Source organism: Rhamphochromis longiceps, linkage group LG10 (genome assembly GCF_057381845.1).
Source record: "Rhamphochromis longiceps isolate RC_006_pf linkage group LG10, R_longiceps_female_GT1.1, whole genome shotgun sequence".
NCBI lineage: Eukaryota > Metazoa > Chordata > Actinopteri > Cichliformes > Cichlidae > Rhamphochromis > Rhamphochromis longiceps.
Window position 1 is genome coordinate 35,812,165 of NC_140566.1, and position 15,454 is coordinate 35,827,618.

At 46.7% G+C, this 15,454-nt stretch overlaps 1 protein-coding gene across 2 annotated transcripts in view; it reads left to right on the top strand.

Annotated features, from left to right (window-relative positions):
- The window catches only part of camk2a (calcium/calmodulin-dependent protein kinase II alpha), a 40,725-nt gene extending 27,313 nt beyond the window's left edge, over nt 1-13,412 (top strand). The window contains exons 14-18 of one of the 2 annotated variants that reach the window (XM_085421500.1): nt 6,376-6,424; nt 6,549-6,624; nt 7,710-7,804; nt 7,895-8,123; nt 9,763-13,412. In XM_085421500.1, coding sequence (XP_085277626.1) covers nt 6,376-6,424; nt 6,549-6,624; nt 7,710-7,804; nt 7,895-8,123; nt 9,763-9,766 — 453 coding nt within the window. In that variant the 3' untranslated portion in view covers nt 9,767-13,412. Of the gene's footprint in view, nt 1-6,375; nt 6,425-6,548; nt 6,625-7,709; nt 7,805-7,894; nt 8,128-9,762 lie in introns of those variants that run through there. The other variant, XM_085421501.1, reaches the window with a different exon arrangement.
- Nucleotides 13,413-15,454: the final 2,042 nt, after the last annotated feature.

A 15,454-nucleotide genomic window follows, 5' to 3' on the forward strand; every position in this document is an offset into this window, starting at 1 on the left:
CTGTGAAGGTTCTCAGTCATCCAGGTCATCGTAGTCAAAGGAGCTTGCAAAGAAAAGCATCTGGACTTCTTTAAGTTGCTTGAAGACGTTTCACCTCTCATCCGAGAAGCTTCTTCAGTTCTAAGGTCAAATGGTGGAGAGTCCCAGATATAAACCTAGTGGGAGTTTCCCCCCACAGAGGGACAAAAGGACCCCCTGATGATCCTCTAATCGCCTGAGCCAAGGTGTGAAACTGGGTGTGGGTCCCAATCAGCCAGAGTTTCGGGTGTGTTCATTGTGAAACCTGGCCCCACCTTATCATGCGAATTCCTGAGATCAGATGGCCCAGGGTGTGAGTGGGCGTTAAGGCGTCTGGGAAGGGATCTCAAAACTGGATTATAGATGGCAGAGAGTTGGTGTCGTAAACCCCCACCTCTGTTCAAAGATGGTCGCTCACAGTGGACATAGATGGCTTCTTTCACTCCTCTTTCAAACCGTCTGTCCTCTTAGAGGACAGATGGTTTGATTGGGACCCACACCCAGTTTCAGTACCTGTACGCTGTGTACAGGTACCGAGGAAGATGAGAAGTTGCCCAAATTAACCGAGAATGACCTGTCAGCGAGATAAGATTTAAACCAGTTAAGGGCAGTGCCTCTTATACCCACAGTATGCTCAAGTCTTAGTAGAAGAATGTTATGATCAACCATATCAAAAGCAGAGGAAAGGTCCAATAAAACCAGGACCACAGAGCGTCCAGAGTCAGTGCTTACAAATAGGTCATTGAGAACTCTAAGCAAGGCCGTTTCAGTGCTGTGCCGTGGCTTAAAGGCAGACTGAAATTTCTCTGCAATGTTGTTCGCATCTAAGTACACCTGAAGCTGAGAGAGAACTAGTCGCTCCAGGATCTTGGACAGAAACGGAAGCTTAGAGATTGGTCGATAGTTCAAAAGATCATAACAATCAAGATTCTTCTTTTTCAGAATAGGCTGGACTACAGCATGCTTAAAGGCCAGTGGGACAGATCCAGAGAGTAGAGAAAAATTCATTAAGAACAGAATGCTCGGTCCAATTACATCAAAGTAGCCCTTAACAATGCGTGATGGGAGAATATCAAACACAGCATTGGTGTTTTTTAGTTGATCAACCAGCTGCTTCAGAGTCGAAAGCGACACGGGCTCAAATTGATGAAAAGTTGAATTACACTCAGAGGAAAAGACAGGATAAGATGTAGACGAAGAGGAAAGCTTAAGGGATGAAACCTTATCTAAAAAAAGAATTTGAAAACGCTCACAAAGAGCTTGTGAATACAGTAAAGGCATATCAGGACCGGGATTAACAACAGAAATAAAAATTTTAAATAGTATACGGGGGTTGTGACCATTAGCCAAAATGACTTTGGAACGAAAAGATGCCTTAGCCATACTAGCAGCAGTTTGAAACTGTGAGCGGCTGGTCCGTAACATATCATAAGAAACCTGAAGTTTATCTTTTTTCCACCTCCTCTCATCACGGCGACAGACACGTCGTAAGGCACGTGTAGTATCGTTTATCCAGCAATGAGAGTAGGTTCTAGGGTGCTTCATTTTGATGGGAGCAACAAAATCAAGAATAAAAGAACAAACCGATAACAGGATATTAGCACAACCATCAACCGAACAGAGAGAACAGTCGTCAGGTACAGTCAAATCAGAGGTAGATGAAAATAATGATAGCAAAGTATCAGCATAACCATCAGATGAGCGAACTGAGCAGCAGTCAGGAATTATAGGCGCCAAATCTAAAAAAGACACAGCAAACTTTGACAAAGCTTCAGAGCTGAGTACGCGTAGCGGACGAGAAAGAGCTCCAGGCTGCAGTCCAGCGGCAGATAAGCCAATATCAAAGGAAATTAGAAAATGATCTGAAATCCCCGCGTCATTTATATCCTTAATACAGATATCCAGGCCATACGTAAAGACCAAGTCCAAAATATGGCCTTTAGTGTGGGTTGGTTCATTTACCCATTGAAGGAGGTTAAAAGAGTCCATTAAAGCAAGAAAGTCTTTAGCAAGCAGGTCATCCTTACAACAGATGTGTATGTTAAAATCACCAAGAATAAGAACAGAATCATATTTATAAAGAACGGAACCCAAGAAATTGGCAAAGTCCGAAATAAAACACTTGTTATATTTGGGCGGTCGATAGACCAACACACATAAAGTGGTCGTGGAAGCAGTCATCTCCAATAACTGGACTTCAAAACTAGTAAAGTTAGGTGAGGAAAGTTGCCGAACATTATATACGTTTTTAAAAACCAAGGCTAAACCACCTCCCCTACCAGAAAGCCTCGGTGAACTAAAAAAGGCACAGTCCAAAGGAAGAAGTTCAGAGAAAGGAATGAGCTCACCAGGGCGAATCCAGGTTTCTGTAAGGAATAAAACATCAAGGCCACTAGTAGAGAATAAGTCATTTAAAACAAAGGTCTTATTTACCAGCGACCTGACATTAAGCAGTGCCATCCGTGGCCAGGGTACTAAGTCACCTCTAGAAGCATGAGGCAGAGTGCATAAATTGCTTCGACAAACTCCCCGTCTGCGCGATGTTATCCAAATCCGAGTAGGAAAGCGTGTCACAGAGCGGGCAGATGCTTGGTGATCAGCTGGGTAAATCCAGCGACGAGTAAGCAGTTTAGCGTCCGGGCAATCCAGGGAGGAGGGAAAAAATGATGGCGTGTCCAGATTAACATGTACATGGTCCGTAATTCTGGCTCTGAGAAAGGCCCTGAGATGGACGCGACGGCCACTCCGTCTTCCCCGCTTCCTGTAGCGTTTCTTGTGGAGACTAGAAGGCGGCAGGTAGGAGAAGCCGCAGGACGAATCCAGTTGTGGTAAGTTAGCGTTGCCGACACTCCAGCAGGGGTCGGCCCGAAACGAATGAAAAGAACGAAGATTTAAAAATGTTTGCCTGTCATATGCAGTGTTGGGTAAGTTACTTTAAAATAGTAACTTAGTTACATTACTAGTTACTTCTCTCAAAAGTAACTCAGTTACTTCAAGTTACTCGTTACTTTCAAAGTAACTAGTTACTAGGGAAAGTAACTTTGGTTTTACTCCACAAGTGCACTGTGCCACCTACCAATAGAAAGGAAAAGATAATGTGCATATTTCCACGAGAGAAATCCCACGCCTGGACTGTCATTGACTGCTGCCATGATTCTAGCCTACGTCACAGCATCATGTGCGCCTTTTACATCCAACACAAAAACTGCAGTCGTGGTGCTTTGATTGTACTCAGAACTCGGAAATTCTGCCTTCTGAATAGGAAGATGTAGGTAACACCAGACTGCAGATGAGCTGCATACAGAGCTGGACTGGGACAGAAAATTGGCCCGGACATTTTGACTAGAGACCGGCCCACCATTATAGGAAAAACCATAAAGCCTTTGAATGAAAATAAACACTGTTGTGACAGTGATGTTCACTGTTCTGATGGTATATATGCATCAATCTATCAATCGTTTGTTGTAAGATTCAGATAATTATTTTTTAAAAGCTAGAAATTTTAAATGAGAATAAGATAGAAAAGTATGTCTTTGTGCCCCCCTCTCCCTGTTAATGCCCTACCTGGCCCCCCTGGCAACACTTTGCTAGACCCGCCCCTGCACAGTCACCAGCTGTCAGCTACCTAAAAAAGGATCCTGGTGTTATTTGTCTCTCAGAAACAGTTCATAACTTCAACTCATTCATGTCACCTAAAAGGTAAACCTGTTTCTCCATCACAGCTCTGATGGTTCAGTAAGGACATCTCCTGGTTTCATCTTCATGTTTCCCTCTCACCACATAACCAAACCATATCATGACCAGCAGCTTTTTTGCAGCTGTGGCTCCAGCAAACATCCGCTGATACTAGAAATTAACATTAAATTCTAACAACAGCTGATCAAGCTTAAACGTGCTGCTGTTGTTTAGCGCGACATCCCCTGGTTTCCTCTTTCTGCGCAAAGTGGGCGATAAACAAACAAGAGAGACGATCAGCTGATCATTGATCAGTTTTCATGATTGAAGTAGAAACGGTAGAGGGAGGGGGGAGGATGAGAGAAGAAGAGGCAGCTGTGCAGCGTAAACACAGAATAACTCCAGCTTTGTGCCTTTTTCATTGTAGCTGAATTACGGGACAAACTGTTCCTTTTCACCGCAATAAGAAACGCGTAATATTTTCTCTGAATACCAGACGGGACGGTTGGCAACTCTAATAACTTATGAACAAAATAAAGTTCAACATCATTAACTTCATAGCACCCACCCAGCTGTATAGAAACTCCGTCATGCTAGCTAGCACGCAGTACGGAAAAAGTCAGCATAACGAAAATAAACTCCACCTAAACTTGGTTTATATCTGACCCAGAGAGACTGCAGGTCATAGCTTCTTACCTGAAGTTCAGTTCACACTTGGACCGGCGGCCGCCTCGAGTCTCTTTTCGTTCTGCGTCCCCTTTCTCCAGCCCGAGAACGTGTTGCTTTCTCTCATCCACCTGCTGGCCTCCACCACTTGCTAATGTTACTGAATCTGTGGAAGCTCCGCGATAGCCACCACACGAAGTAACGAGTAACGACCCTATCTAAATCCCAGTAACGACTAACGCGTTCCTGATTTTGGCATAATAACTAGTTACCGTGCTCGTTACCACAATGATAACGTAGTTACTGTAACGCGTTACTTAATAACACGTTAGTCCCAACACTGGCCATATGTAATCAGTCCACAACCACTAGATAAACATAAGACTAGAAAAATAAAGATAAAAAACACAGTGCCAAGGTCCATAGGGGAAGGTAAGGGAAAAAGGGAGAATTTCCCTCGGGATGAATAAAGTATTCTGATTCTGATTCTGAAAAAGCGGCGAGACGGACGGCAAGCCAAGTACACCGGCGCCATCTTGGTTAGGATGTCAGCCCAAAAAGACCATCCATCCGTCCGTCCGTCAGTTCATCCATCCGTCCGTCCGTTCATCCATCCATCCATCCATTCATCCATCCGTCTGTCCGTCCATCCATCCATTCATCCATCCTTCCATCCGTCCATTCATCCGTCCGTCCGTCCAGCCGTCCAACCATTCATTCGTCCATCCATCCATTCATCCATCCGTCCGTCCGTCCATTCAACCCTCCATCCATGAATTCGTCCGTCCATCCATTCATCCATCCATTCATCCGTCCGTCCATCCATTCATCCATCCATTTGTCCGTCCGTTCATCCATCCATCCATCCATCCATCCATCCGTCTGTCCGTCCATTCATCCATCCATCCATCCATCCATCCTTCCATCCGTCCATTCATCCGTCCAGCCGTCCAACCATTCATTCGTCCATCCATCCATTCATCCATCCGTCCGTCCGTCCATTCAACCCTCCATCCATGAATTCGTCCGTCCATCCATTCATCCATCCATTCATCCGTCCGTCCATCCATTCATCCATCCATTTGTCCGTCCATCCATCCATCCGTCCATTCATTCATCCATTCATCCGTCAATCCATTCATTCATTCATCCATTCATCCATCCGTCCGTCTGTCCGTCCATCCATTCATCCGTCTGTCCGTCCATCCATTCATCCATCCGTCCATCCATCCAACCATTCATCCATCCATTCATCCGTCCGTCCGTCCGTCCATCCATTCATCCATCCATTCATCCGTCCATCCGTCCGTCCATTCATCCATCCATCCGTTCATCCGTCCATCCGTCCATCCATTCATCCTTCCATTCATCCATCCATTCATCCATTCATCCGTCCGTCCGTCCATCCATCCATTCATCCGTCTGTCCGTCCGTCCGTCCATTCATCCATCCATCCATTCATCCGTCCCTCTGTCCGTCCATCCATCCATCCGTCCATTCATCCATCCATCCATCCATCCATTCATCCGTCCGTCCGTCCATCCATTCATCCGTCCATCTGTCCGTCCGTCCGTTCGTCCGCCCGTCCGTCCGTCCGTCCGTCCATTCATCCATCCATCTATTCATCCGTCCATCCATCCATCCATCCTTAACCTTTTCAGGGTCGCGGGGGCGCTGGAGCCTATGCCAGCTGTCTTAGGGTGAGAGGCGGGATCCACCCTGGACAGGTCGCCAGTCTGTCGCAGGGCTCACACACAGAGACAGACAACCATTCGCACTTACATTCACACCTATGGGCAATTTAGAGTAATCAATTAACCCATCCACACAAACGAGAGGAGCAAAAACTGTAAAGCTCGCTGAAGAATAAGGAAATAAGAGTCTCAGTTTAAACGTCTCTGTAAACTGTAATCACTCTTCAAACACACCGGAAACAGACGGAAACAGCAAAGTGGAAACTACGGTGGGTGTGGTTAGATGGGACTCCGCCCACACTGACTCTTCTTCCTCCTGCAGGAATCCTCTGAGAGCACAAACACCACCATCGAGGACGAAGACACCCGAGGTGAGGACGCACAGACACACAGCGAGTGAGCCGAGACGCTGCTGAACCAGCACTAACCTGTGTGTGTGTGTGTGTGCGTGTGTGTGTGTGCGCGCGCGTGCGCTCGCGCGTGCGTGTGTTTCAGGGAGGAAACAGGACATCATTAAAGTCACTGAGCAGCTCATCGAGGCCATCAGCAACGGAGACTTTGAGAGCTACACGTATGTAACCAGCACTGAGCACGCTCAGGCAGAAGGAATGTTTGTTTGTTTGTTTTTGAATAAAACCATCAAAGCGCTGAGAAATCCCTGACACGAGTGAGCCTCACAGAGGGCGGAGTCACCCTTTAACGTACCTTTGGGCAGGTGAATCAGTGCTTCTGATGAAAACATCTGGAACATCTCCTGATGCTGCCCTCGCTCCTCTCTGAGGCTGGTGCCAGCAGAAATAAATCAGTGATTGAAACTAGCCAATCAGACGTCCTGATCAGTGGGCGGTCTTTAAACGCTGAGAGCGAATCAGCATCCTTTAACCCAACAATACAAACGAGTCGTCTTCTGACCCACGCTCAGCTTTTCCCCAAATGTTACAAACACTTCAGTCATGCTCGCTCTCCTGCTCACAGAGTGCTTTGGTGACGTCGGCGTCGCTGTAAACATCACATCGATGTATTTAACTGTGGCTCGGCCTGAATCTCCAAACTGGCCCAAACGATCCGCCTGGCCGTGATGTTGAAGGCGCCCTGTTTAATGAACTGATACTTCCTGTTTTCTAATCTCAGACATCTTTGATGATTGGCTCGCCAATAAAATCTGTTTTTCTGTGTGTTGATTGAACCGTTAAAGTTTTATAATCGCAACAACAGTCGCCTCAAGGTGCTTTATATTGTAAGGTAGACCCTACAGCAATACATACAGAGAAAAACCCAACAATCATATGAGCAAGCACTTTAGCGACAGTGGGACGGAAAAACTCCCATCCTAAGAAAACAAAAGAAATCAAAGCAGGAAACACATTTATGCTAATATGTGTAACAAAGTGTCCTGCAGGTGTTTCAAAGTGACAGATATTTCATCTATGAGTGATCAATAAAGAATAAAAGCTATAAAACAATGAAAGTTTGGGCTGCTGATCCGGGCTTGAAGGTTCACAGAGACGGGGGTCAGAGCTCCGACAGGATCGTGTTGTGCGTGTTGTGCGTGTGCGTGTTGTGCGTGTGCGTGTTGTGCGTGTGGATGGTTTTTTTCACTTGCTCCCTGTTAAACGTGTCTCTGACTCGTCTCAGTAAACGATTCTCTCCCTGCAGTAAAATGTGCGACCCGGCTGTGACGGCGTTCGAGCCCGAGGCGTTGGGGAATCTGGTCGAAGGCCTGGACTTCCACCGCTTTTACTTTGAAAACTGTGAGCTGAAGCAGACTTCCTGTTACACCTTGCTTTTTAAAAAACTCTGAGGTCACCTGACCATGTTCACCTGTCCGTCTGTGTCTGCAGTGTGGTCCAAGAACAGCAAACCGGTGCACACCACCATCCTGAACCCTCACATCCACCTGGTGGGCGACGAGGCCGCCTGCATCGCATACGTCAGGGTGACGCAGTACATCGACTCCAACGGGACGCCTCGCACCGCCCAATCGGAGGAGACCAGGGTGTGGCACCGCCGCGACGGGAAGTGGCAGATCGTGCACTTCCACCGCTCAGGCTCCCCCTCCACGCTGAGCAAGTAAGAGCAGGTCAAAGGGCAGCGGGGCATTCAGGGCAGCTGGGAAAAACCAGCATGATAACGAGCTGCACGGAGAAAACGTGTGAAGAGAGGCAGGATCGGCGAATCTGATCCTCAGCAGACATCAGTGAAGTCATGCACGTGTATATTCCTCAGCACTTTGTCAACACCAGTTTTCTCCATGCTTAGTATATTTGCTCTTTTTACCAACGACACATTCACTGCAGGTGGTTGGTGCTGAATCATCCCTCATATGAAACGCTGTGAAGCTGTTTCTGCATCACGCCTTCGCTCTGCTTCATGTCGATGATAAATGAATCTGGGTGGAGGTGGAGCTGCTTATTTTAGCCCCACTCGTGTTTGCAGACTGAATCTGAGCCAGACTGTCGTTCCTGAGAGACAAAACCCAGGAACCAACGAACCTGCCGCTGTTACTGATGCATCAGACCTCAGCAGCAGTGCCCTCGTACAGACTGTCCACTCGAGTGGAAAAAGTGCAGTCGAGGGTTCACACCAGGTTCTGATCCACAGTCGGTGTGCTGAGGACAGGAGGACCGCACAGAGGCTCAGCAGGTCTGCTGTGAACAGCAAAATGACCCCAAACCACGACAAGCATCCACCACACACTGCTCAGGAAAACTGAAAGGGACACTTTTAAATCAGAGCAGCCAGTCGGTTAAACCTCTGATTAGTTCAGTAGTAGAGAGACTGTTAATCAGTTTCAGCTGCTCTGACGTTCATGAAATCAACTAGCACAGGCAGTCCAACTCCTCCAGCAAATCAATACATGCCAGTGTCAGAAGGTTTGTGTGTCTCCCAGCACAGTCTGCAGAGCATGGAGGAGACTCCGGCCGTAGGAGGCCATCATCAGGGCCGGTATCAGAACCGAACGAGGATGACCTCCAGCAGGCCGCTGGTATGACAAGTTTAGCTGCATGCCCCTGGTACACTTGACAGCCTGGCAGTGGCCTCACCCACTAGCTGGGCCGGGCGCACACAGTCACCCTCCACCACCTACGATGTACCCTGACCTCCAGCTGGCCGCTGGTGTGAACGTCTCTGACCAAACAACCAGACTTCATGAGGATGGCCTGAAGGCCCGACATCCTCTATAGGCCCTGTGCTCACTGCCTGGGAGGCGGAGCCATAGAATAGCAGACTTGGCAGGTCCACCCTGAGCACATGTGACTGACGTGAAAGGGTCTGGAGAAGCTGTGAAGATGCTGCCTGTAGAGCGTGACCGGGCTGGCGGGGGGTCAGTGATGGTCTGAGATCCATCATCTGATCAGGAGCCTGAAGGCGTCAGTAACATGAACGAGAGGCTGCATCATCGCTCACTGTGATTTTCAGGGTGTTTGACTTCCTGACACGTCCAGGTGTTTCTTGACGTGTTTTTACTGATTTACTCAGCTGATTACATCTGCTGCTGTCTTCAGATCAGCAGATTCGACTGTAACTACAGCGCTACCTTTCAGGGTGGGGGGCTGGTCCGAGTGTGTCTTTGTGTGTCTTTGCTGCTGTGACGTGATGCAGGTAAAATGCGTGTCGTGGACTCGTCACTGTTCAGCAGGTTGAATCGTCTGTGTTGTCAGACATTGTTGATTCAGTCGCTCACAAACACGTTTGGTTTCGTCTCCAGCTAACTTCCAGAGTGAGTGGATCTTTGATGGGGCCACCGTCGCCGTGACAGCAGTTTGATTGACAGCAGGCCGGGCCTCTGACACCAACCATTCAGGATTTTGTTTGAGGAGTTTGGAGAGGAGACGACGGGGCCAGAAAGCTTCACTCCAACAAGTGAACTGCATTACCAACCAACCAATCAGCTTCCTCTTCTCAGCTTGTTTGGACTTTGCTTCCGCCACGCCCCCTTGTGATCAGCCAATCAGATTGTAATAATGTTTGGAAACCTTGTATCTCCAGTTTGTTCGAGTTCAGGAGGTTCAAACCTTCAGATGTTTAACAGGACCAACACCTGCACACCACAGCTCCCCCTGTGGACAGAACACGTCACTACTGTGTGTTAGCTTCACCCAGCATGTGGTTAGCGTAGTTTAGCACAAACACTGGAAGCAGGGGGAAACTGTTAGCATGGCTCCACCCAAACAGCCCAGTGTTGCCTCCATCTACATGACGTGTTGTAGCTGATCGAGTGTAGACGTAGAAAAAGTTTCCAGCTTTCATTTTTGCTCCTTGTTACGTTTCTCACGGATCTACTGACCCGTTGGCTGCACAGACTTAGCTTTTATAGTGTTCGCGTTCACGCGTTGGTTACCTTTAGATGTTAAACAGGAAGTACGAGCCTCGCCTTTAGACGTGTGGGAGATACAAGCTTTCCTGAAACTACAGATATTTACATAAAGGAACAAAAACATATATTATATAGATGTAATGTGATATAATACTATGATCAAGAGCTGCTTTGGTCGCTACAGATTATTTAGATAAATGAACTCGTGACTGAGACTCGAGCTGAGCCACACTGACAACAGCAAACAGACCAATTATATAATATAAACCTGGAAAATCAGGATTATCTGATTACAGTAAAAAATATATTAATAAAAACACTTTTTTCTTCCTGTACATCAGAAATAAAACTCTTCTTCATAGTTATTAATTTTAAAAAGCATCTCATTCCCCCTTTTTTGTTTTATGTTTTTACAACTTTAAGCCTTTGTTTACCGTATTTGCCTCGTATGCTTCCAGAGTTTATACATATATACTAATGGCACAGCTCTTAAACTAGCATGTTAGAAACATGGTGAAGCCCAGTTATTCAGCTAAACCCTCGGGTGACCCAGAGCTCACACATGGATCGTTTTAAACTGGTTAGCGGCTAAAGCAGCTCGTGGCCTTCACGATGACGTTGTCTAACGGAGAAACTTTATTTAAACTGTGCACGCTGCACATGAACACTCATCTGCTTCCATCGGGCTTGGAGAGCTCTAGAAGCTTCCACCACCCTCTGACCTGTGATCTTCCATGAACAGCCACACCTCTGCTCAGATCAGCCCCACCCCTCCCCCACAGCCACCGCCACCACATATCCTAATGAGGAAGGCCTTAACGAGGCGTGTATCTACCTGCCTGCTCTCCGCTCAGAGCATCATTAGCAGCACAAACTTTGCTGTTCACACTGAGTTTACAAGATTCAGATTTAGGAGCTGCCCCTTACCTGTGAGGGAACAAGGAAGTAGGGAAGGAAGAAAGGAGTCAAGGGACTAAAACAAAAACAAAAGAAACCAAGAAAGGAATAAGGAACACACACACACACAAGCCTGTCCAGCTATCTTAGTGAGGACCTTCATTGACATCAGAATCAGAATACTTTGTTGATCCCTGGGGGAAATTATTTTTTTGTTACAGTGCTCCATTATAAACAATGGTTTCCCTAGCACCTGACCCTAACCATTAAAAATGCCTAACCCTAAACTTAACCATAACCTAATTGTAACCCTGACACTAAAACCACATTTTGAGCCTCAGAAAGGCTTCAAACTTGTGAGGACTGTGAGTGTGTCCTCACAAGTGACCGTTGGTTCTCACAAGTATAGCAGAATGCAGATTTCGGTCCTCACAAAGATAGCTAGACAGGAACAGACACACACACACACACACACAGACACACAGTCACACACAGATACACACAAAGACACACAGTCATACACAGATACACACACAGACACACAGTCATACACAGATACACACACACACACACAGACACACACAGATACACAGTCAAACACAGACACACAGTCTCACACACACACACAGTCTCTCACACACACACAGTCACACACAGATACACAGTCAAACACACACACACAGACACACAGATACACACACAGACACACAGTCTCACACAGATACACAGTCAAACACACACACACAGACACACAGATACACACACAGACACACAGTCTCACACAGATACACAGTCAAACACACACACACAGACACACAGATACACACACAGACTCACAGTCTCACACAGATACACAGTCAAACACACACACACAGACACACAGTCTCACACAGATACACAGTCTCACACAGACACACACACAGACTCACAGACTCACACAGATACACACACAGACACACAGTCTCACACAGATACACAGTCAAACACACACACACAGACACACAGTCTCACACAGATACACAGTCTCACACAGACACACACACAGACTCACAGACTCACACAGATACACACACAGACACACAGTCTCACACAGATACACACACAGACTCACAGACTCACACACACACACACAGTCTCACAGACTCACACAGATACACACACAGACTCACAGTCTCACACAGATACACAGTCAAACACACACACACAGACACACAGTCTCACACAGATACACAGTCTCACACAGACACACACACAGACTCACAGACTCACACAGATACACACACAGACACACAGTCTCACACAGATACACACACAGACTCACAGACTCACACACACACACACAGTCTCACACAAACACACAGTCTCACACACACACACAGTCTCACACAGACACACACACAGACACACAGTCTCACACACACACCCCTACACACGCACGAACAAACTCCTCTTTGATGTTTTTTACACATTCTAAACCTCCTCGATGCTCAGACAGCCAATCAGAATCATCATCAGTTTCCAGTGTTTACAGGAAAGTACGGAGTCCCAGAAGTGACAAACATCACTGCCCATCATAGTGACACAAATATAGTGAGTTGTTACAGTCACACTCGGGACTGTAACAACAGTTACTGAGCTATAGATTTCAGACGCTTAACAGCAGAAACATCCCAATGCAGTTACTGGCTGGGCTGGGAGTATTTTAAGCAATAATAAATGTACATAAACACAAACATGCAGACGTTTGATTTGATTCAGTTAACGAACACGACGCCGATCTATGGAACTTGTAGTGACTGTACATCAGCACTGATGTGTTGCTTCAGCCAATCACAAACCAGTACAACAGAGAAAAAGTGACTCAGACTGATGGTGAAACATCCATATATACTGCCTATAGAGTACTGCAGTACTTTAATACTAGATGAGTAAACATAAACCATTGTGAGGGTTGGATGTGAACGTGAGCTGCCGTTTCACATGGTGCTTTTTGACTCTTCTGGGCCTCCGTACTGCAGGAACTCAGACTGCCCCCTGTTGGTCTGTTGGTGGCGTGGTCGCGGTGTGAAACCTCATATCTCCGTGTGGTTCTTTTCTTCCTGTCGTTGTTTTTTAGAAGCCTTAATTATGGACTAACTTAATAACTTAAACTTTACCTGCATCTTGGATCGTGGCTTTAGTTATCGACCTGCCGGCTCAGAGTCTCTGAGTCGGCGCCATTTTTGGTGGATTTTCTTTGCGGTGGTGTAAAACGGTTGGATGTTTGGCTGGAGTTCTGCAGGGAGGGCTTGTGTTTCTTCCTCTTCAGTGTTTCTGTACAGATTTGTGATTTTCTGCATGCTGGAACTGACTTTGTGTTTTGTGTTTCGGCTTCAGCCTCCGTGGCGTTTTGACGTTCGCTGCTGTCGGCCCGCGGTCCTGCCCTCCGGTGACTTGACTCGGACTCGTTAGCTTTGTTAGCATTCCTGACCCGGAGCAATGGTGTCTGCTAGCCGCGAGCTAACAAAATGCCGGCGGTGCCACCTTTGATATTCTGCGATTTTTGAGCCGTTGTGTTTGTCTCAGAGGCTTTAAGCAGCTTTTTACCGTCGGGAGAATGTAGAACTTTGTACAATCAGATTCTTATTATGACGATGATATGATTATGATTATTATTCTCGATATACTGCATTTGTATATTTACAAGCTTTTTAATGTTCGGATCAGACTTCCAGTGCTAGCGTTGTGCGAGTCCGCCTGTAGAGAACACATTGTGCACTATTAGCTTTATTATTTTGTTGAGTGTTGAGTTCCTCAGCTGCTGCTGAATGTGTTTGCCACAGCACTGCTGCCCTTTAATTTATTGACATCTCTGTGCCATTCGGCATCCCGTCTCAGAAACGCTCGGAGCTGAGGAGGCTGAATACTGAGTCAAAGGTCGGGGTGTCGGGGGATGGGCGGGGCCACGCTGAGGCGGAGCATTACACCTCTTGTCATACTGTGTCCCATTCGCTGCTAGAAACAGCTGGGGAAATGACCGGGCCGTCAACGTGTTCAAAAATCTGAGATCATATTTGTAAAGAGGCGGAGCTAGAACTGCACAGGTGTGCTGTGATCCCGGCTAGCAGTGTGCACATGTATCCGCAGGTCAAAGGTGGCCTTTAACTCCAACCAGCTGAATGAAAACACACAAAGAGCAGAAAGCGTTGTGAAACGTATTTAAGCTGCTCTGACCTTTGATTTTATTCAGATTTCAGTTTTGGAGACAAAAACCTTTCCCTGTCCTTCAGCCTCCTCAGACTGAGTGTGACCACCGTGGGGACTCTGAATGGCACCTCCGGCGTGAATGGCTGTTTTCTACAATAGTCTGTGTTTTCTAAAAGCAGCACCTCCACTTTGACCTTTGACGACACTTGAAAGTATTTATTAGTGGTGAAAAAACTGGTGGACGCACAAACGTCCCCACAAATATCTGAGATGTCATTTTTTAGAACTCTTTTGGTGTTTATGCTTGAAACTGAAAAATTCATCTTAGAGTAGATTTCACGTGTTATTATAGGAACACTGCTATGATGTTTCTCCTGTGTTTCTACTGGATGCTCAGTGGGCGTGGCCTCTCCATGTTTATCTGAACGATCCAATCCAAAGCAGGGACTTCCTGCTTCTTCAGCTGAACGTCTTCAGGCTAAAGATGCTCACAGGTCAGAGGTTCCTGTTTTGAAGCCTCACCTGAGACAACAGGAAGGAGGAGGTCGCTTCAGACACCTGGGAGACTGTTAGCCACGCTTAGCTCTTCTAGCCACAAGCTAAAGGGGTTTTAATCAGCTAACATGTTAGCTTGTGGCTTACAGGTAATGGTGACAGTAAAGCTAATGATGCTAACAGACCGCATTTCCCATGAAACATCGGAATAATCAGTCTAACAACTCAGACAAGGACAGGTTTGAGCCGGGGCAGTTTTATAGACTAATGATGAAGCTTGATGGCAGCCCGCCCACAACGCACGCTGAGGCACCCCAAAACAAAACCAACCACGAGCGCTAACAGCCCTCTCTGCTGCTGAAGGCTGATTTAAGTTTATAAAGGTCTTTTTTTTTTACATATTGTTTCCAGTAAACGTCAAAGAGCGCATTAAATATCTCTCTGAGCTTTCTGTCTTCATGCTGGTCTAACTCTGGTCCAGGGAAATAAACCATCACACAGGAAC